The sequence below is a fragment of the Stegodyphus dumicola genome, chromosome X1, assembly GCF_044657685.1.
Source record: "Stegodyphus dumicola isolate Sdum_Otavi_A_Nest chromosome X1, ASM4465768v1".
NCBI lineage: Eukaryota > Metazoa > Arthropoda > Arachnida > Araneae > Eresidae > Stegodyphus > Stegodyphus dumicola.
In genome coordinates, this window is record NC_140780.1 from 103,834,066 (window position 1) to 103,857,097 (window position 23,032).

The 23,032-nt window shown below is 31.9% G+C and overlaps 1 protein-coding gene across 3 annotated transcripts in view; it reads left to right on the plus strand.

Moving 5' to 3' along the window:
• Positions 1-23,032, plus strand: part of LOC118200033 (isobutyryl-CoA dehydrogenase, mitochondrial-like) — a 127,323-nt gene that overhangs the window by 93,020 nt on the left and 11,271 nt on the right. For 2 of the 3 annotated variants that reach the window (XM_085807413.1, XM_085807415.1), the window contains 2 exons: positions 649-801; positions 13,720-13,822. In XM_085807413.1, coding sequence (XP_085663539.1) covers positions 649-801; positions 13,720-13,822 — 256 coding nt within the window. The remainder of the gene's footprint in view (positions 1-648; positions 802-13,719; positions 13,823-23,032) is intronic. The other variant, XM_085807414.1, reaches the window with a different exon arrangement.

Sequence of the window (23,032 nt, forward strand, 5' to 3'; positions counted from 1 at the left end):
AAGTTAAATTATGGGGAACCCAGCAGCAAACTAGTTTTTTCATATGCAGTTCTTCGTAAATAATTCTATGTATGGCAACAGATCCAATGTTAAGTTCCTTCTGTATCATTTGGTAGGTGTAACGGTTGTCATCGATTAATATTTTCTGTATGGCAGACACATTATGGAAGATTACTGCTGAAAATTGCCTTCCTGTGTGTTCTTTATCCTTCAGAGAGTTGCAATCTCTGTGAAATTATGTAAACCATCTGAATATAGTAGCATGAGATGGACCTACATTTCTAAATGCTAATTGTAGACGTCGAGCACATTCTTCTTGATTTAATCCCATTTTAAAATCAGCGTGATAACACTCTCGCATCAAAATTTTTCCTTCTGCTTAAAATTTCTTCTGTGCTAAATTGCTTGCAATTGTCCAATAAAAAATCAATTGATGGGCTAATGTAATTCATATTTTCAAATCTTACCGTTATTTTTTCCGTACTACTTATAATCTGCGTCTATCTCAAAAATTTCAAAGGGACCTATGTCTAACTAAATTATTAATATGGATTGAAAAGGTTTTCACAACTTTGCATATTTTCTGTTTTTAAATTATAGATGATATGTTTTTAAAAATGTATTTATTGTTTTGTTTCTTCTCCTTAGCATAATCAGTTTCTCCTCGCTCGCATGGCATCGAATTTAATTGCTTCTCGTTTATTAGTCCGTAAAGCTGCAGAAACTTTGCAGAAAGGTGGCTTGGAGACTGTGTCAATGTGTGCTGCAGCTAAATATTTTACTACTGAGAAGTGTTTTGAGGTCAGATTTTATTATTTAAAAACGTTGATGTTAAATATAAATTACACATGCCCTTTTTTTTTTTTTTTTTTTTTTTTTTTTTGGTTGAAATTTAATCTTAGACATTAAGTAAATTTCTTATTGTTATTTATTGACGTGATACTTTATGGAAAACTCTTTTCTAAATAAATTCTTACTTAGTTACCAATTAATGTATTATACTGCCCAAAACATTTATTTTCTACTGCACGGTTCACAATGTGATAAATTTATGTCCTTAAATTTTCCCTCATAAATTTTTTCAGGCAGTAAAATAAGGGAACTACTCTGATATGTGCCCTCAAGTCGACAAATTTCTCGCCACGTTGCCATATTAGTATCTAAATTTTTGTCTACATTTCGAACTTTAAGCCTAAATGTCTCCAAAAACGCAGTTTCTGCACATGCAAAAACCACGCTTTGAACACACAATTTAAGCTAAAAATCCAAAACAAAAACAAAAAATTTAGATAGCAAAAACGTAAAGTTTCTAACCAAAAATATTTGACAAGAATCCATGTACACAGTGATATGTTTTAACTTAAAAACACACCCACGAATTGCAAAATATAGGCAATGAAGGAATCTGCAAACTGAGCACACCTCGCTTTAATAAATTAACATAACAACAATAAATTTCAAAGAATACCATGTACACAGCGTTCTGTTTCAACTTTAAAAAACATCTACGAATTGCACAATATAGACACTACGCACTTATTAACAAAATAAACTAAAATAAATTTCAAACAATTAAAAAAAAAAAAAACAATAACGACAGAAATTCATACTAAAAAATCAATGAACATAACATTCTCAAAATAAGAACAAAAATAAAATAAAATGCGCTTACCATGAATTAATGCTTTTTCGAACAGCAGAAATACCAATTTCATACCACCTTTAACATGCCGCCACATAATCACTATCATATTTATATGACAGCCAGACACACTATCTGGAAAATTCATACTATGATTCACAAATAAATAAAATCACAAATCCCTACTTCTATCATGCACAGCCACTAAAAATAATCTCCCAGACCTTCTTTCCACTCCTCCAAGCACCAACTGCTCCTCAACAGGAGGGCCACAATGATATTTCCTTTTGACGAACTTCAATTCAACAACTTCCACCATTTTATCTTTCCCCCTATCTTCTCAGACACAGACGCGAACCAACGAGCATGACGTGAACCAACGAACATAACACGAACCAATGAGCTCCAGCGAAAGATTTTTCAACGTCAACAGGGTTGCCATACAACACGTAATCGTGCCAAAAACCAGCACAGAACACATATCGCCACATTTGTTGAAATTAGGGCGTATATCAGAGTTGTACCAAAATAAGTAATATCTTAAACAGGTTTGACTGCATTTATTTAAGGCAGTGTTCCTGAACCTTTCTTATTGGTGTTTGATCATCATGAGATGAAATTGTTACGCCATTTACAGTTTACTCATATGCAAGTGGTATCATATAAAATTTATCCTTTGAAATATATAAGTAGATCCAAATGTTTCCAACTTCACATATGAACAATTATTTTTCAGTTTCTCTTTCAGACATGTAATGGCAGTACTAAATGAATAAACTTGAAGGTTTTGTTTTGAGAAATCTTATGCATTCTTTTTTTACTGTTTGTTGTATAATGTTGCTAGATTGCTCTGAAATGTTTAAAATTGAGTATTATTCTGTGTTTAAATTTTTGACTATAGCAGATCTTAATTGCAAAGAAATAAAGCAGTTCTTGGATCATGCGTATGCCAACTTATCTCTTTCCTATTTTACAGTGAAAGAATATGTTAAACAATTTCACATGGACTAATAATCCATAGAAGATAATTATTGTGTAGGTTGACTATTCAGGGCATTGGTGTCAGAAAGTATTAAATGATAAGAGACTGAAAGTAAAGGCGATAACAACAAGTTTGAATCTAATTAAAGCAGTGCAGTTTTGCACACTCTAGATAAGCATCTTTATATGAACAATTTCCTGCAATATAGGTATTATGACTTTTATTCAAAACAGCTATGTGTCAATGCAGTTCAAAAACAGCAATCGAATTTTAAGGAGCTTGATTGGAATTTTAAGAAGCTCTTACATCTCAGGTTTAGTTTTAAGTGATTATATGTATTCCAAACTATACTCTGATCTATATTCTGATCTATATTCTATGAAACTATATTCTGATCTTTGTGAAAAGAGGTTTAATGTTGATGATGGCATGAAAAGAGCAGTTATAGATAGTTTTTAGGGCAAACATTCAGATTACTTTTTCAGCAACATTTGTTCATTTTTTTCAGGTGATAAGTGATAATGTGAAAAGTGTATCAAGGTGTAATGAGATTATTCTAAAAAACAGGTTGTTAAAATTTTCTGTTTCTTTTAAAAATATAAATCAGGATAGAAACTTTTGGATCTACATATGTATAATCAAGCAAGTTGTATAATGAACTATATAATTTTTCATATCCAGTGGTTGTGTTGTTTAATTTATAAGGAGACAAAATTTATTCATGTGCTATTCAAAGGGAATTAACCCTCCGATCATTACGAGTTTAGCCCTGAAATTTCAAAGTTCCTCAAAATGTCATGAATATGTGGTATTTTCTTGATTTTAATTAAAAAATGACTCTCTCATTTTGTACCTTGATTCCTTTTCTTCCAATATACATCCAAACCGAAATCAGATAAATTAAAAACTAGCAGAAATTTTCATGTATAATGAATATAGAAGGCAGCCTTCTATGCGGAATTTTCCGGCCGAAACACTGAGAGGGTTAAAGAGTTATCATGTTTTTGGAATAATGAGCAATTCATATTACTCTCTAGCCTCTCTTAAAAGTTTAGAAGTCAAGCTCTTGTATTGATTAGGAATATAGAATTAATCTGGGGGGAGTGCAGTCCTCATGTTTGATAGATGCAAACCATTGCACTAAAATAAGATGCTTTGGCATCCCAATAGGTTATAAATTGCTATCCTTTTTATGCTTAAAATTCATATACATATAAATAGTATTTTATTTCTTTAATACTGTATTGTTCATAAAAATTGCATCATTCAGTTAGGTGAGAAGGTAAATTTAATTAAACAGATTTAAGGAATAATCTGTCAAGTTTAGAAAGATCACTGTTTTAATGATTGATTTCTCATTTTAAATTTCACCAAGAAGGCTCCGTAATACACGATGAAAATTATCATATAGTCACTTTATTATCAAGATTATCTAGAATTTTACGACAAAGTGTCCATAGTTGCAGCATAACTCATACTTTTTGTCCATCTTATATGTCATTATTGTGTTTTATATTGCCCACAGGAGAAGTGAGACAGTCGTATATAAGAATTTCATAAATTGATATAAAAGTATTATGTTACTTTTACTTTCTGTTATCATTTGTCGTGGTTTATTTAATTTATCTGATGATGTCAAGTTGCAAACATAAAACTCATTTAAATTGCTTGTGCGTATATTTGCCATTTTTGTGCAGTTTCAAATTATGTATTGTATAAATTTTTATGTATACGTGTACTACTGATACATTGTACAGATGTATCAGAATGCTCACTACTTTAAAGTGCTTCGCTTCTCTGGATTAAATTATCCATTTGAATCTTTAAAATTATCAAACTGACATATGTAAAACTGTTACTTGGACAATGCATGAATCAGCGACTTTTAAATTTCAGGTGGACCAATTTGCATTTGAAAACTGTCCATGAAAACATACTTCTTAAGCATATAGTCTTGAAGTGCTTTTCTACAAATATTCCAATCATTAACTGTGCTTTAGATATATACACCATGTCCACAGAAGTATTGGCAACCTTTGGTTGTATATGCATACTTCCAGTTACAAAAGTAGTTTTAAAGATGCAAATATTTGTGTTTTGGTATTTTTAAATAATTAAAAAAAAGGAAAGAAGTCTAAATTTTCATACAGTCCTCTGATCCATATATTCATATTTAAGAAAACTTTATAATTACAAAAAGTAACACAAAACAGTTTCATTCCAATATGCCAAAAACTGGCAGAGATATTTAATTTCAAAATCTGCAGTTATTGATATGATTTTCAACATGTCTTGAGGTGTCAGTTGATAAATAAATTAAAATCATTTAAGTTTTATTCTTTTTCCTAGAAGTTCAGTCATTCATATTCTTTTCCAATTAAGTGATATGTAAAATTCTATAATATATAATTATGTTACATAGTATGTTGGAAGAATTTTCTTCTAAGTAATTTATATATTTTCAAGTGCTAAAATTGTATAATTAATATTCTTAGATAGATTTTTACTTTAGATTCATCATCTAACAATCACAGAAAAGCTTCATTAAACTAGAAGCATTTTTAATAATGTTCAAATAATGTTATGAGTTGTGTATGTGATAATAGTGAAGCCCAACAGTGTTTTTTGGAACACGAATTCTCCTTTAAAAAAAATTATATTGATCTGTACCTTTCGTGATAATCTGCATAAAAATGCCTATAACTCAATTTATTATCAGAAAACTTTTTAATGCTGATATTCTGTGTTTTGTTATATACAAATACAGACTTTTTAATTTGTATACGCTCCCTGATTACGATTTCTGTCATTGGAGCTAAAGGTCTTAATCAACTGTTATTGTATGCGAGGTTATAATTTTTGCATTTTGTTTGTTGTGACTGTAGAATTTTCTTGAATATGCAGGGGTTAAAGATTAAAAAATAAATTTTAATTAACATTTAAAAAGTTAAATTTCGTAATAAAAAATGTTAAAAAGTTAAATTATTAGATTAAAGATAAGCTAGATATCTTTTTTCTTACAATTTTCTTTTCAAATTTTAAAATGGTAAATATGCATATTTGTATCATTCAAAACTGTTTTGTGACTGGAGGTGTATGTCTATGACCAGCAATTGTGAAAAGTACGGGCAGGGTAAATATTTTTATGGATACAGTATCTAACATAACATACTGCACACTGAAATTTACTGTTTCCATTGCAGGAGTGTAAAAAAGAATTGACAGGGATTTTAAATACTGTTTACGAGAATGGTGCTAATGCGTATTTAAAAAAGCATAAACGAAACTCCCATTTATCCTTTAAATATGGTGTTTTCTCAAATAAGTAAAATCCCAACACCTTTTGCTTGCTTTAAAAGGGGCATTAATTTTTAAAATGCTTTAGCATATGTTGAAGCTTTATATCTGAAAAATTGCAAATGTTTCAAAAATAATTTCCTGTTCCTCTAAGGTGGCGAGCAATTAGCTGGAAAGTCTCAGGCTGCACATTGTTTATGAGATTTTTTTTAGGTAGGCCTACACAGCTTACTCTTGAGAGCCTGATGCTTATGAGGCTTTCTGCCCCAATCCCATATATCTGGTTGTAACAAAAGTTTTCCACCAAAAAAGTTCTTAATAAAGTTAGAAAAAAAGAGACATTGAAAGCAGTACCTTTAGTTCGGGTAGTAATCAGCACACAAATCTGTGATTTTCTGCCAACGTTTTAGTAGTTTTTCAAACCTTCAGCACAGAAACTTTGTGGCCATGAGTCCAAAAACAGATCAACCTCATTTTGGATGTCCTGTGCAAAATGGAAAACATCACCAGCAAGACATAGCTGCGGGTATGAAAATAGGTAGAAGTTCGAAGGAGAGATGTCGAGGCTGTGTGGTGAGTGCGGCAAATGATCCCATTCGAGTCGCTACAGAATCTAGTTGGTGAATACAGACACGTGGTCTTGCATTATCTTGATAGAAAAATACCTTTTTGTGCCGGAACTTATTTCAACATTTTTCCTTGATGGCAGATTCAACACGGACTTGCCTCTCACTGTACACCTTACTGTTGAGGATTTTACTTTTTTCCAGATATTCTTTGTGGAAATTTTTAAACTTAAAATATTAAAGTTAACCAATTTCAGCTGTAATTAATAAATAGTACTGTGCTCAGTCAGTAGATTGCAAGTAAAATTCAGCTCTGTTAACTGAATTAGCTAGTATTGTTAATTAATAACACCGATGTTTAATTTTTGTTAATTTTTTATTTGTTTACTTATATTTAAAAGTTTTAATAAATATTCTGATTTACTTTATTTAAAACAATATTTGCTTTACACATTTGGTGTGACGTATTTTTTTCCTACTGTACTATAATTTTATCAGAGTTACATGCCATAATCAAAATTTTGATATTGTAAATTATCAAATACTATGCATATACTTAAGTATGAATGCTGTTTGTTTTTCTTCAGTTTAATTATCGATGATATTTACTGGAAACGTGCGGAATGCCTGGTAGACAACATCCTTCAAATTTCTTGAATCCATTGCTGCCTAGATTAATCTATGCTTAATCTAAAGTGCTTAATCTGTGCTTGACTTAAAAGATACCAAAATATTGGAGATTAAAAACTCTTTTTTTTTTTTTTTTTTTTTCCCCAATACTGCTGGTATGTCATTTGCTTTAACAAAAAATCCGTTCTTCTGTTAAACTCATTAATTAAATGTGTTATGTGCTTTTTGCTTTTTTCAAGCACCATTAAACAGCTTTAAATAGTTTGTGTACTATTGGAGACTGTGATATGCTACTGTTAGCAGCTGTATATATCTCTCAAATCAGCAATAAAGGGAGATTTAAATCTTTCATGTAAGCTATCTTTTAAAACAGATTAGCTTTGTGTACTTTTCAAAACAATGAATGGTCTTTGCTTTTCTGATTTCAAGTGCACCACCATGTAACTGTTATTTTTGCATTTGTTTTTGTACAACATAATTTTAAATAGCTAAAAATAACGAATTCATGAAAGTAGTCTTCCATTCACTGACTCATTCCTTTGTTTATATTTTTGCAAACTATTGAATGTTAGATGTTTCTGTTTCATTTCAACAAAGTAAGCATATGATGTTTATAAATTAAAGAATATAGTGACTGTTTCCAATGCTGTGTTTGCTTGACAAATGCTGTCTCACAATCTGCTGAGAGAAGAATGCAATGTGTTCTCCTATCTAGCAGTTTTAAAGGGAATTTGCATTAGGGGACAGAAATCTGTGGGTAATGATATTGGTGTATATATATATATGCATGGAATTGTTAAAATACTCTAGATTATCAAAAGAAAATCACTAATCACTGGGTCAGCTCTAAATCAATGGTCCCAAATTAAAATTGCATGCAGGCCAAATGCTTTATCTGAAACCAGTAGACAGATCATAACACTTTAACAAAGTTTCAAAAACATTTTAATAAAACAAAAATAAAAATTTTCACTTATTGAATTTTATCAACAGATGAATAAATAATAATAAGAGCACAAAAGGAAAAATTCAAAGTTTATATATATTTTCTGTCTGTCTGAATGTTGGTACCTACAAGAAATGTTTCTTGGTTATACTTCATAATTCAAAAATATTGACTGCTAAATATTAAGCTTTAGACTGACATTTATTTCAGGTAATTCTAAGATGTATTAGCCATAAACCATAACCGGAAATTTCAGAATACTGAAGTGTCATCAGACAACTGGCAAACTAAGTTTTCTGACTGTACCAAAATGGGTAATTCTCCCACCTCGGTCTAGTCACATAACCTGTTGTACAAGCGTACAGTGACAAAGCCCCCAACTTATTCATTCTTTTTTCCTTCAATAGCAGTTGAACACATTAAGCACAGTACATATCTTTATGTCTCTAAAACTACAAGTACCATATTTGTAACAAATACATAAGTGATTGTGTGTCACATAAAACTGCTGCAAGGGCCCCCAAGTTTGAGACCATTGTCCTAGATTAGTGGTTTTCAAACTGTGTTCCACGGAACCCTGGGTTTCCGCAAGTCAAACCCCAGGGTTCCATGAGTCAAAAATTCCAAAAGAAAATTATAAAGCACTTGCACTAATTGATTTGTGTGTATTAACAAAATATAATCCATTGAAGATATATTTGGCTGAGAATTTGTTTTAAAGTTAACATGTGTTGATCATATGTCAAAAAGCATGACGTGCCATACTTTGCAACACTGAACAGTTTTCTAATGAAAAATGTATTTGGACAACTGTGTTAAAATGATACGATGTAGCACATTTATCAATTGAAGAAAGTAATAAAGGAATATTTTCCAGAAAGAAAAAAAACTAAATTTGACTGGGTACAAAATCTGTTCAATAAATCAGAAGTCTTGCTATTGAAGGGGAGGGAGAAACTTACTGACATGTCAATAGATTCAATGTTAATATCTAAATTTAAGCAAGTCATAAATTTTTGGTTGTAGATTCATGTAGAGTACCCAAATACTTCTCCCACATATAAAGATTTTAATGCCATTTTGAACAGCGTGAATAAGTGATAAGTCTTTCTTAATGAATGTTGCAGTGAAAACAAAATATAGAAATAAACACTGGATATGAAATTCAACTTCAGGTAACATCAATAGATCTAAATTTGACAGTTTGTGTAAAACAAATGCAAGCACATCCTTGTTACTAAATATACAGTAAGGATAGGTGATGAGCACGAGTTAATGCTGTTAATGAGTAAATTAGATTAATTTCATGTTAAATTTTTTAATAGAAATCCATTACTTTTTTAATTGTCTTTACATAAAGCATCTATGACATGCTGATCTACTTTAAATTCTAAGCTATATTTTTCTAAAGGCCAGTTTACACTTCTCTGAGTGACTTGTAATGAGCTTTTCGCTACAACTTCGTTGGCAATGTAAATACTCACTTCGCTGGAATAGAACATAGGGGAGATGGCTCAGCTATTCCATTTCTGCTTTGAACCAGTTGAAACTTTACCCGGGCAGTAATTCGAAGCAGTGTTCTCAGAGACGTCAGCCCAGTTTTTTCCATCATGTCGAGAATGCTGAAATGGAGCCATAATCAAACTGTGGCATTTTTTATTGCATATTCATCTTGTAAAGTTTTTTGGAATACTTCGCTACCTGAATATTATGACCACTGTTTACTAATACCTAAATATAATGTGGATATAACTACTGATCAGAAAAATTTAGGTTTTTGATATTGTAAAAAAAAAAAAAAAAAAAAAAAAAGCAAATTAAATTAGGGTATCGGATTCAAAATATTTATTTTAAACATATTTATTTCCAAATTTGCTTTAATCAAAAATAATTAAATTGTATGTTATTGAACTACCCAATAAAATACAGTTTTCAATTAAAGAACATGAAGAGGCAAACATTTGATTTTTGTTGATATAAATTTAGAAAAACCAATTTTTACTAATGGCCAATTACACCTAATAAAATATATTCTAAAATTTGGAAATTTTAGTTATAGACTCCCTTTTTTATTTGAACAACAAACTAGATTTTATTTACAAACGATCAGTCAGAAGTATTAAGTTAAAAATTGCTGACAGAAGGCGTATGAAGATATTATTAACTTTTTTTAAAATTTGAGGGTTTGGGAGAGCCCAAGCAAAAGATAAATAATTTTTGCTCAACCTCATACACAGAATGGCCTCATACACTTCTGGAATAAATATGCTGATTGTGCATTTTGGCACCTGAAATAAATATTGCAGCATCTGTAGGAATCACCGTTGCCATAAACCGAAGCACTATCAGCAGTTTTAATTTTTGCTGGCAGAGCATCTCAAAAGAACTTTTTTCCCCCCTGAATAAGTAGAGTGACCATTTCCAATAAAGTTTCAAACTATTCTTCGCCCATTCTGCTGAAATTTTTGTAATTTTGGATATCTCTGCCCCAAAATTCACTCAAAAGTTGATCTAATGTTCCTAATTCGTCACAGCAAGCTATCCAGTCACATACCCATTTCCTTTTCTTTTTTTTCGGGGGGGGGGCTGAGAATAGAAATTAAGTCATTGAAAACTGCTTTGCAAACATCAAACACTGCAGCTGCCATGTTGGTATCTATTTTATAAATAAACGGAGGCGAGTTGTCAGTCCACTTTGATTGGTGTGTGCAATCTATCAAATTACAGGTCCGTTCACTCAGTTCGAGACACCATAGTGAGGGGTTTACTGCAAGTCACTTGGAGAAATGTAAACTTGCCTTAAGGGTGGGATGGGGTTCCCTGCAAAAGCATTCATTATACAGTACAAAGTCCAAAATCCAGACTCGTCGGGACTTCGGCAATTCCGGATTTGGGATTTTTCCGGATATTAGATCATCAATTTAAATCTAGTAAGATGGCATGTAGAAATTATAAAATTAAAAATATGAAATCGTGATTTATGAAATAATGAAGTATTTATGATCTAAAGGGTACCAAAATTTACAAAGAAATCTTAATATTTATTTGTTTACCTTATTAAATATTTATTTCAGTGTAAGTTGTGTCAGTTGCTTCATTTTTTGTGCTAATTCTTTCTCTTTAATTCTGTAGACAGACATGATCTCTTGTTTAGTTACATTGTTGAAGTCCTGTGACTGGTATTTCGGGAATTCCGAATAACTTGTCAATCAAAATTTTCTCGTTTTCAGTAACTTCTCTGTCACTTTCTTCACTATGGTAGTGGTATTTTCTGGATCTAGAACCATACTACAGATTTTGCCATTCATTAATTGATTGATGATTGAGAAGCATTGTCATCACAATGAAAAACATCTTTTATATCATGTTTATTTATTACTGCTTCTCCACATTTCTTTACAAAATCCATTAATTGGAAAATTTCACCTTTGTTTTGCGATATCCGAAAACCATTAAAATTAGCGGCTATCATCATCAAATTTAGCTATTCTTCACTGTACATATTTGGCTATGCATCATGAGTTTGGCGACTAACGACAAGTTGTTCCGTTAAATTTTATCTTGCTTCTGCCGCACACTGAGACAATTAAGCCTGAATTGTATTACTTTAGTTATTTATTATATTTATGTCTATTTCTTGCACGTGCTTAAGGCTTATCGGAGTTCTGAATAAATAAATTCCCACCATATACTTAAACTTTATTGAGGGCCGGCGTTAGATATCTTATCGCCTGATGGTCTATGGTCTCTGTGGGTCCTAAATTCTGCAACTTGATGCGGCCATACGAGCCCTGGTGCTAGTTCTGAGTTTATGTGAATAAGAAATCAGTTATTCTTAATTCAAATAGCCCTAAATGTAATCTTTGGGTCTGTGGGTATCATCATTAACATTTTTTTTAGCGCATTTAACTTAAATCTGCAATCATCGCCAAGCGATAAAAACACTCATCGTCAACACAAAAGGTTACCATACTCCTTTATTATTCAATTACTAGCATAAAAAAAAATAATTTAAGCATCGCTACACGAGTCATTAATCAATTTGTCATGTTTTGATAAACATGCGGTGATGAAAGGAAAGTGTAATAAATAATGATTCACCAGGTTGGTGTCAGATCAGCGATGTATCTGTGTGGAATGCTTCTGTTTGAGATGTATGCCAAGCAGATATGCAACAACAGAGCCAAATTACTGATTGTACAAATTTATGCTAAAATGATTGTTTCTTCAATAACAACGTATTTTATTTATCTCAAGGTGAAATTGAGAATCGGGACTCTCCAGATGTTTTATTATGCACAAAGGGTTGGATCAAATGCGCATGCATAAAGCCCTTGAGAAAACGTTGGTGATTTTGAGGTCCAGATTTTAGATCATTCTGGTTAATGGACGTCCAGATTTTAGACTTTGTACTTCTAAGGGCTCCATGAGTTGACAAAATTTGAAGACCACTGCTCTAGATGATTTTTTGCTTTTGGTGAGTGATAATATCTGATGTGATAATATTTTATAAAGCAGCTGTAGTCATCTGATACTTCACAGATAAAGGTATTCAGGAAATAGATTTTCCAATTTAGTCGCTTAGCATCAGTTTTAATGTGCACTTCATGAGTAGCTGGGAGGAAGCTGCTTTCCTCCACATCTCCAATAGTTACTTCCTTCTTTAAAGAGAATTATAATTTCCTTAAGGAGTACAAAGCTTACAAACAATATAAAATACACTATCGTTTATGTTATCTGAGTAGAATTTTATGGTCCTCTTTGTTTTTCTTAAAAGTTATGCCCTAAAAATTATTTGTCCTCAATTTTTGCAAGGTAACATACTTACCATATATGTTAATTCCTTGTTTTCTTTAATACATACAATTTATTAAATGTGCTTTGCATTTAAACTCTTAAATTATGAATTGATAGAAATGTCAGTTTTGTATAATAATGGATTATGAGAAATGGAAAATTATTTGTATTTCAAAAAATTATTATATTGTCATTTTTCATTTTAATAATGTTTTAACTCATTCGCAGCTGGACCTGGATAAACTGCTTATTGTTTTAGAATTACTTTGCCTAACTGAAAGATCAGATTTATTTTATTTTATCAGTTTTTAAAAATGTTTTTCACTTAAATTTCTAGCTTTATTATTAATTAATTTTGACTTTTAATTATGATTTAGCCCAATAAAACATTAACTAAATTTTAACTCTGTTCTGATATTTATTACTCATAATTTGAGTTCAGTGATAAGGTTGTAGTGGGCCCAATAACTAAAGCATAACTAAAGCACTTGGCTTGATAATATCATGTCCACTTTCTATGTGACAAGCTCTCAAGATAATTTATTGCCTTCAAGAACACTCAGCCACACTGACTCGACTCTTCTACTCTGTGCTAAAAAATGGCGCCACAACATAGGATAGGAGATAGAAGGTGGGACACCAGAATTTCACCATTTTTGTACAAGTGTAGTCCCAACTATTCAGTAAATAATTGCAGTTAACTGAGTAAATGTCATGGCTGCCACAAGGTCATCAACTGGTGCATATGCCCACTAGAGAACAAACCTTAAAGTATTTTAAAACTATTATATCTGTATAACTAATTTATGATGTGAGTTTTCTTGCATTGAATTTTTGAAATGAATAATTTTTAACCTAGATAGTAAATCATGCTGTGCAATTGCATGGTGGCTATGGATATCTGAAGGATTATCCTGTACAGCAATATTTGAGAGATATAAGAGTTCATCAAATCTTAGAAGGTATGTATTTTTTATTTTAATGTATGGTGATACCATAAATTTATCTTAATATTTGTCTGTATTTTGTCTATATTTGTTTTTGATTTTTATGCTCAAAATTGCATCCTGTGTTGCATGTGTTGTTTTGTAACCTGTGTTATTGTGAGTCTGTGCCGTATTTCTTTTGTATTTTATATTATTTTAAATTTCTGTATAATTATTTATGTATATTTTATTATGCTTTAATGAGTAAAATTAGCAAGAATTATTATTTGAATTTTGAAGAATTTTCTGTCTATAATCATTAAAATTTTTAGAAGCCGTCATAGAAGTGTTGATTTGATCTTTTGGAATCTGCCATTTCTGGTGAATGAAAAATCTAGCAACCTTTGGAACATAAGCAAAAATTTTAATTTGGAAACTGCTAATGGAAGCATACTTTCTTTGGGAGTCTTAATTCCCAAAGAATAAAATATATTTTCTCATTTATGTCCTTCACCTAAAATTACAGAGAAGAGCTAAAGCTCTCTTTGTAGAACATAGTGGCAAGAAGCATGGTTTTAGAGCAAGTGCTCAATGGGACGTTAGCCTTAGCTCTGTGAATGATGTTACTTCGGATTTTGAAGTCCTATCTTGTGTATTTTTAACTTGAAATTTGGAGTTAATGTCTTCCATAATCTTTTATTTTCTTCGCATCATCATATTCCTTTCCTGCTTATTAGAGATATCTAATAAGAAAACATTAATATACAGAAATGTTTTGTAATTTTGCCACACAAGTTTGAGTGTGTAATTATTTAAATGTACACAATATTTTAGAATTGGAGCAACCAGTCATGTAACTGCATAATAGTTGCTGGTGTATTCGTTTATTTCGTTTAATCAGAGTTTCTCCATTAGTTATAACTTTGCTGCCAGGCCTTTATCTTAAAAATCATTCTAAAGAGTAATTTGGAACACATTTTAAGGTCACATTGTTTTAGAAAAATGGTGAAATTATTCTGAAACAGGTATACAGAAGGGTGCTGATGAGACTCCTTTATTCAGTTTTAAAATAGTTCTGTTAACATTTTCCATCAGTCGCTGAAGAAATAATAATTATTCGTTATAATATGGTAACTGTTTTTAGGAAGCAAACATGGCATTTACTGTGTTTTAAATTCAGAATTATGTTAATAATTTTTATGTTTTGGAATGAAAGGTCACTTGCATTTTGAGCTTGTAAGATCCTTTTATCTGGAGACACTTTGCTAATGTCAACAAAAATTAACTGGCACATACAGTTAAAATGAGGTTAAAAATGAGTAAAATTGGCCGAGTGAGGAAAGGTGTCTGTTGCGACAAGAGTGTGGTGGTGATTTTAAGCACTTCTGTAATTTTGTGCCAGGGATTAGCATTGGTTTTGTTTTGTCCCATTCAGTTATTGAGTGTAGATGTGCAGCAGAGTGTTTAACCCCACATGCGCTATTCATTGATGAACTGGTAGTAATGAGTTTGTAGATTAACTTTATGTTTATCAGTTCTTACTGATAGGGTTTTTTTTTTTTTTTTTTTTTTTTTTTTTTGTTTTTGTTAACCCTGTATATTGTGTGTATACATATGAAGTATCTGCTTGTGGTAGCATCTGAATTATCTTAACAATTTTCAGATGGATGGGGTTATGGAAAGTTTATAACAAAGTCTTAAAACAAAGAGCAGATACATGATATGTAGTAGGGAAACTGTCTATATATTTTCTTTTATTTGATGTATGTGTCACTAACAATTTTACTTTTTGAGAAATGAGTATAGAAGCTTGTCTGTTGGTTTTCTTTATGAGCCTTTCACCAATATCAAGAGGATATATATTGTTTTCAGCAATTTGTATTATGAATTTTTATTTATTTTTGTGCAACTTTAGAAATCGCCTCCTGGTAGAGTGGTGCTTTGGTACACCCGGGTACCTGGGCCGAAGGCCCTACCTCTTGTAGAACATTTTATAGCTTTGAATTGTGTCAGAGAAATAACCAGTTAATTTCTAGAACAAAAGCTGGTGAAAAAAATCATAATTAACATGGAATAAACAGTTACATAAAAATTTTGGTACTGGGAAGCTGAAAGGCAAATAATTAGCATAGAAGATGGTAAACGGGCTAATAGCTGTGAGTTAGGCATAAGCCATCGATCTGGTGAGTAAAGTCCTCTCCGTAGTGGTAACAAGTCTTGTCGATAAACAGTAGTTGCTCATTCGTCGGAACCAGTCACGTGAGAGGTCACCCTCCCAGAAACTGATCCCGCTCTGCTGCTTGAGAAACCAGGTTAACTGGTGAGTAGAATAAGTAAGATTAGGTAAAGAAAAATGAAGTAGAACGTTGAATTACTACATTTCTTGTAAAAGTAAAGTCCTTAATATTCTTCGTCGGCTATCTTCATTAAATACATTGCAGCTTTAAAGCCAGAAGATAATTTATCTGCTACTGTTTTCGCTTTCTTGATAATTTCAATGAACTCGATGATTTTGCCGAAGAATTCTTGAATCTTATCATCTCGCAGCCAGTTAAGGGCTTCTCTTGCATCTGCAGAGATTTGATTAAGTTTCTTTTTTAACTTTTCGCTCTACTGACCCTTCTGAGGTGGGGGGATGCTTCCTTCAGCGGTTTTTACAAATTGCGGGAGATCATCACTCTTAGCAGCGAATTCCTTCATTTTACGTGGGGCTGGTTTTCTATCAAACTTTTTCTTACACTCTTCACATCCACGATAACTGCAGACGTGATTCTTTCCGTAGAATAGACAGGTAGGAGCTTCATCTTGCTTCTTAGGGCAGGTATTGCTGCAATGTTTGTCTCCACATTTGCAACATCTGGCTTCATTAGTGCATAAATGTTGGGAGTGCCCCCACTCCTGACATCTAAAACACTGGATCGGGCATTTTCTGGGGCTATACTTCTCTATCCAGATGTTCACGCTAAATATGCAGTTTAACTGATGGGTTGCATATCCTTCTTCATTTCTCTTAAGTTCAATTAGACAAATAGGCAGTTTTTCAGAGTTGATTTTTTGCTCTGGCAGAACTGTCTGACGTTTGTAACTGGAAATTTTCTTCTTGCTAAATCATCTAAAACCGCTTCTTCAGTGACTTTATCTGGGAGATTCTTCAAGTTGACTCTCAGTGGGTTTTTTTTTTTTTTTCCGTCAAGTACGTGTGAAAAGGAATTTCATTCGCCTTCAAAAATTTCATGGCATTTTTTTAATCCTCCATCTTTTCGTATTCACATAAATCAATTTCAATTTTATGCTTGCCTCAATTTCGTCTTTGCATATTTCTCTTAGGTCACATTGAACTATAAGCCAGTCTATCGTCTCTTGCTTAAAAACAATAGGGGGTGGAATTTCATCGGTGCAGTCAGTTTCAGGTTCTTTCTGAATTTCTTCCAATTTCTTAAATCTGTTTTCACTGGTAATTTCCATCTGGGTCAGCTCTGGTAGTTTCTTTGCAGTCTTCTTAGGAGAGATCCGTGGGTTTTCGTTTGGCTGTTCTTCGTCTCGCTGTTGACTGTTTTTGCCTAAGTTAGTCAGTATTTCTGGGGAAGTCGGACCTCTTCCTCATAAACAATTCAAGAATTCTACACCATGGGTGTGTATCATCTTCAGTATTTGGTCTCCAATCTCATTTCCGTTCTTAGGATGAGTCACACTATTCTGAGTAACATCCGGTTCAGACAAGGTTTTCATTTTTCTTTCTTTTCCTCCTGGGTGACTTTACAAAATTCTCTCTACGGAGTGCGAATTGCATCGATTTACTCAAAATCATAGATCGGTGCGATTCCATATCATCATCTGAAGTTTCGTCGTGTGCCCTCAAAAAGGATGTTTTGCTGTACCTGAGGTTACCTGAATAAGTTCAGAAAATATCGCAATAAAAAATAACTAAGTACTTAACTGTTCGCCTACTGGACTGGGACAGTTCGTAGAAAATGTGAGTGTAATCCACTGTATGTGTTGCACATTCGCTGTCTCAGCTCCGAATATCCCGAATCATTCATCCCTCCCTGAATCCTCCCACTGTAGAAATCTTTGACATGTTTTAAGTGAAAATAAAATGCAGTCATTTTATGTGAAAAAAGAGTTGAGTGCCTCTATGCTTTGGTTGCCAGTTGGTTTGTGGTATATTGTAATCTGAAGAGTATTTCAGTTTTTAAGAGATCAAGAAATTGAATGTTATTGTTGACTTCTTTGTCAGTCTTTAAGCTTGAAATTTCAGAAATTTTCTGAAATAAAAAATAACAAAGCTTTAAATTCAGCTGAAGGTTTCCATAGCACAAAGTATCATTTACATACCTCTTTTAAAACATAGGTTTTTGAGAGAATGTGGAGAAAACAAAATTTTTCCACATGTTGCTTGTATATTTCAACCAAGATAGGCAGCATTGATGCTCCCATAAAGAGGGTTGGTTGTTTATGGGTATGTTGTTTGATTCTAAAGACTATAAAATTATGCATGACGGGAAAAACCTTTATAAACATTGATAATAAATTTTAATGTAATTTTTTACTTTTGGAATTTGTTCCAAGCATAATTGGGCCTGAAATTACTGTGTATACCATAGATCAGTGGTCTCAAACCAAAATTATGTGGTTTGCATGCATGAACTGCAAGCAGCTGGAAGCCAGATTTTTTTAAACAAAATTTCCAATAACTAACTGAATTTTAACTTAATTTCAAATGCCACTCACTAATTTTTGATAAATATTTATCAAAACACACATAAACAGCAATAATAATAATTCAGAGAAAAAATTCAAATTTATCATGATTTTTTTTTTTTTTTTTAAATCTATAAGAAATTTTCCTTCATTACATTCTGTACACACTGTAATTTGGTGTATTAGTAGCTAACTATTAAAGTGACATTTATTTCAAATAATTTTAATGCATTAAATTAACCACTAACTTACTTATTTTTAACATAAAATAAGAAAGTTATAGAAACTTAACCAGATTTTCAAAGAACTTCCCCATTGGAACAAAACTTGAGAATGAATAACGCCAACCTCTTCTCTTTCCTTTATCTATTAATTTTTTATTGACACATGCAGAAAAAAATACAGTGATTGTACATAAATAATTCTACATTTCTCTATTTTTTACTACAGCGTTTTGAGTTTGATAACGCCTTGGATAAAAATTACTGGAGGCGTAATCTTCATCACAGATTGTAGATATTCAGCAATCAATCAGGCCATTTTGTTAGGCTTGTTAATTTTCAGCTGTGAAAAAAACGATTATCTGGTGCATTATTCACATTTGCTTTAAATTATTACCATTAGAAATGAAAATAATATAAATCGGACTTCAAATCATTAAATTCTTTAAATCTGCCTTCAAAATTCCTGTCGTAATGATGCTATTTTTCTTGCCTCCCCCCCCCTTAAGATTCTTGTTTTGAACTAATATGGCAGGATTTAAGACAGGAAATGTGTGAAATATTTTGATTTCATTTGTGTTTCCAATATTTGCAGTTTAACTAAAAGCTTTAATAGAAGCATGCACATCAGTAATAATTTTATCCTGTAGCAAAAGATATGTGTATGGTTATGATATGTTTTCAACTACCTCTTTTTTCAATACTTCTGTAATTTTTGTGTTCAGATATTCAATGTTATATAGCATTTAATTGTACAAGGCGTTTAGAATTAAAGTATTCACATTTAGAGCCTCTTGACTGAGAACCATTGGGCCAAATGTCGTCTATACGGTACACACACTTCAGACAGTAAGGAAAACATTTCAGCAATAAAAAAGTACTTAAAATATGCATTAGTAGGAGAAAAGGCACTGAATAAAAAATATTTAGTAGCATCAAAGCCAGAAATAGTGTTGTATACTTCAGATAACTTCCAGAGTGGTGAGAGAAACTGTTCAGTGTGTTGATCATAATGTTTGACTCAAACTTGATACTTCTGTGAGAAATCTTCAAAATAATATAATAATAATAATAATAATAATAATAATAATAATAATCTGTGTCATTGCCAGGAATTAAACGCAAGACCTTCCGTTTGTTGACTGAATGAGGTTATTACTGCATTGCATGCATGTATGGGAGAAACATTTACCATATTTGACGGCATGTAAGACACACTTTTTTTCCTAAATTTGGTGTCAAAAAAGTTACCTGCGTCTTATACATGAAGGACACAGGTTAACTTTTAATACAGAATGCTATTTTTAGACCGGATAAAGTTCTAGACACACATAACTTTTCTACATCTGCCATAATTATTTTGCGCATGCATGAAATATCTGTCACCAAAAAGCTCGAAGCTGATGTCGAAGTTCGGACAGGTTCGACGGTCACATTACGTCTATGGAGCCTTTCCTTCTTTACATAGACTTTCTTTGACTCGGCCGACACACATGTCGGTATCGGTGCTACTCTGTATAAACATGTTGGTATCGGTGCTTAAAACTATTTGTTTTAAAAAAATACCCTGGAAAATATGACTACAGGAAACAAGAGATTAAGCTATACAATTCAGTATAAACTAGGAGTGTTAAACTACGCCAAAGTGCATGTTTCTTCATTGTTTCTGCTTTATTTTGTATTATGTTTGATTGCTTGCTGTTTGCTACTTTTCCTTAATAAAAATATGTTTGGTAATTGCATTCAATGATTGTTTATTTGGCTTTTACGAAACGTGAGAACTAAAAGAAACCACATTTTAAGTTATTGTGGTACCGCACTGTCGCGCGGACTATTCAAACTTTTTTCTCTTGTGTGTGGCCTTCTAAATAAGGGTGCATCTTATATGCCATCAAATATGGTATTTCTTTACAGTGTTTTCTATTGTAGAATGTAACTAATCCACCCTGATATTTTGTATGTGCCTTGCAATTTATCTTCAATTGTACAAGGTTGCTCACTTTACCTTGCACCCGATGCATTTTCAGATAGAAAGCTGTTTTCTGTGTAAAATGTTGTTTCAATAACTAGTGAATTACTGTTCTATCATGAGAAGGGTCTTCATCTTCATGAAAGATCTTTGAGACATACTCTTAGGTGAAGTTGTCCTATAGCCAAATTTTGCAACATTTTCTCATACTGCTGTGCTTTTTTATGCATGTTAGAAGTCCTGATGGAGAACTCCATCTTTAAAACATCCTTACTTCTTAACTGCCACTGTTGGTATCTAATGATGTGAGCCTAGGATGTAGATTTTTGCATAAGGGAAGATTATTGTTTAATTGTCAGCTCAACAGCCATATGAAGGGAGATAACAGCTAAGGAGATCATATCTGGAATAAGCTTGCAGCCTGAATGAGGAATAGATTAGCAAAAGAAAGAAGATATGTCAAATGAGGTGAAAATTACGAAATTGCAAAATGAAACACTATGCACAACAAAAATACAAAAATTTTCAGCTCAGGGAAATATGAAGCATAAACTACAAATTAAAAATAAGTATACAGAAAGAATAAGGTAGTAATTGTAGTGATGCCCTTCTACTTGAATTAAAGGTTTGAAATAATGGAATCCTTGTCTCTTAGCAGATATGGCTCAAAACTCCTGTTATTCGTTTAGAATGTCATATATAAGTATGTTTAAGAAGTTAATATTCTTGCAACTGACTGCCTTATTGAAGAAGTCATCAGTATCATTATATAGGAATTCAGAAGTTGAATAGAAATTTTAGATCTTGTTAAGAATTTTAAATTCTATTTCTTCAGCTATATGCATTTCTATTATTTCATTTTGTAGCCTTTTTTATACCTTAATGTGCATATTCATGTTAAACATTTGGTTGATGATAGCCCTAAGCTAAATTATAGGTAATTAAATTTATTTATTCTTGGGACTATATCATGATGAGTTTTCTTAAGAATTCTGTGTCATCTGCCAACAGGTAATTGGTTTTTATTGACATTAATGTTCATGTGTCATTTTGTGTACTTTAGTGATTAGGGCATCATCAATTGAACCGTCAGCAATATAATAATAAGGCCAAAAAAGGTATGGTTTAAGAATTATTTAGTGTACACATATAAAATAACATACAGAATGCAGGCATCTTTTGAACACAGCCTAAGAAGAAAGGCACAATAAAACGTAAATTGCCACATTGCTTGTATAAATCTTTTTAAGACACTTAGTCCTGAATTCAAGTTACAGACACATCCTAAATTCTAGGCCTTTGCTGTCACATGCCTTTTCTAGGTTCTACAACTGTACTTCATCCATAATTATGAATATAAGGATGACTATTTGGATTGAAAGATCTCTATTTGTATTTTCTAAAATTCTTTTATTGAAAAGGACTTAGTTTGTAATTCACTGACAAAGTGCCAACCAATATGGGGTAGATAATGTAAAGCTGTAAAACATTTATCTATTGCATTACTTTTTAGGAAAGAATGAAATTTTTTTCAGAATATTTTGTACCATTGACTGAAAGAATGATATCAAGAATTCTATATGTAATAAATGTCTCTCTTATTCCCTCATTTATGATTATTAATGGTGCGAATGATATGTTTTCCCTCCAGCCATTAAGAAGAGTTAGCAATAATTAAGAAATTTTGATACAAAAAGTTTAATGTGTAAACTGTAAAACTTATATGTAAATGTGATCACAGGGAAGCGGGCACTTTCCAAGGGTAAATATGGAATTAAAGTAGAGCTCCATTTCTTGGCAGATATTTTAATATTTTACCCAGTCTTCAATATCAGAATGTATGTTTGTCTATCATACATAAAAACATATGAGGGGTTTTACCTGTTTGATAACTGGTTGAGCTAAATGTAATTCTTTCACAGTACTACAATAAACAGAACACAGAATGGTCAGTTTTCCCATATATGACAATTGTGTATGTGCTTATTTTGCTATATATTGTATATTTTAAATTCTGGAAAAAAAATTTCTTTGGTCTACCCCTTAGCACACATTTCAGTGCATAAGTTAATATGATCTTGCAGTGTTGTCTTAGATATTTTTTATTAAGGTATGCTATTTTTTTTTTTTTTTTTTTTTTTTTTTTTTTTTTTTTTTCTGTCTAGAATTTGAAGGGGGGCAATTTCAAAATCTGATTGATATTTTGTGAGTCTACTTAATACGTTGAGACTCTGAAATTTCTTTTATGGTAATATAATGTAAAATTTTGATCATTGTGTAACACTGTCTATTTCAACACACATGCTGATATAATACGTGGAAGTAGGTTAGAAAAGTTCCAAAACTTTTAATTTA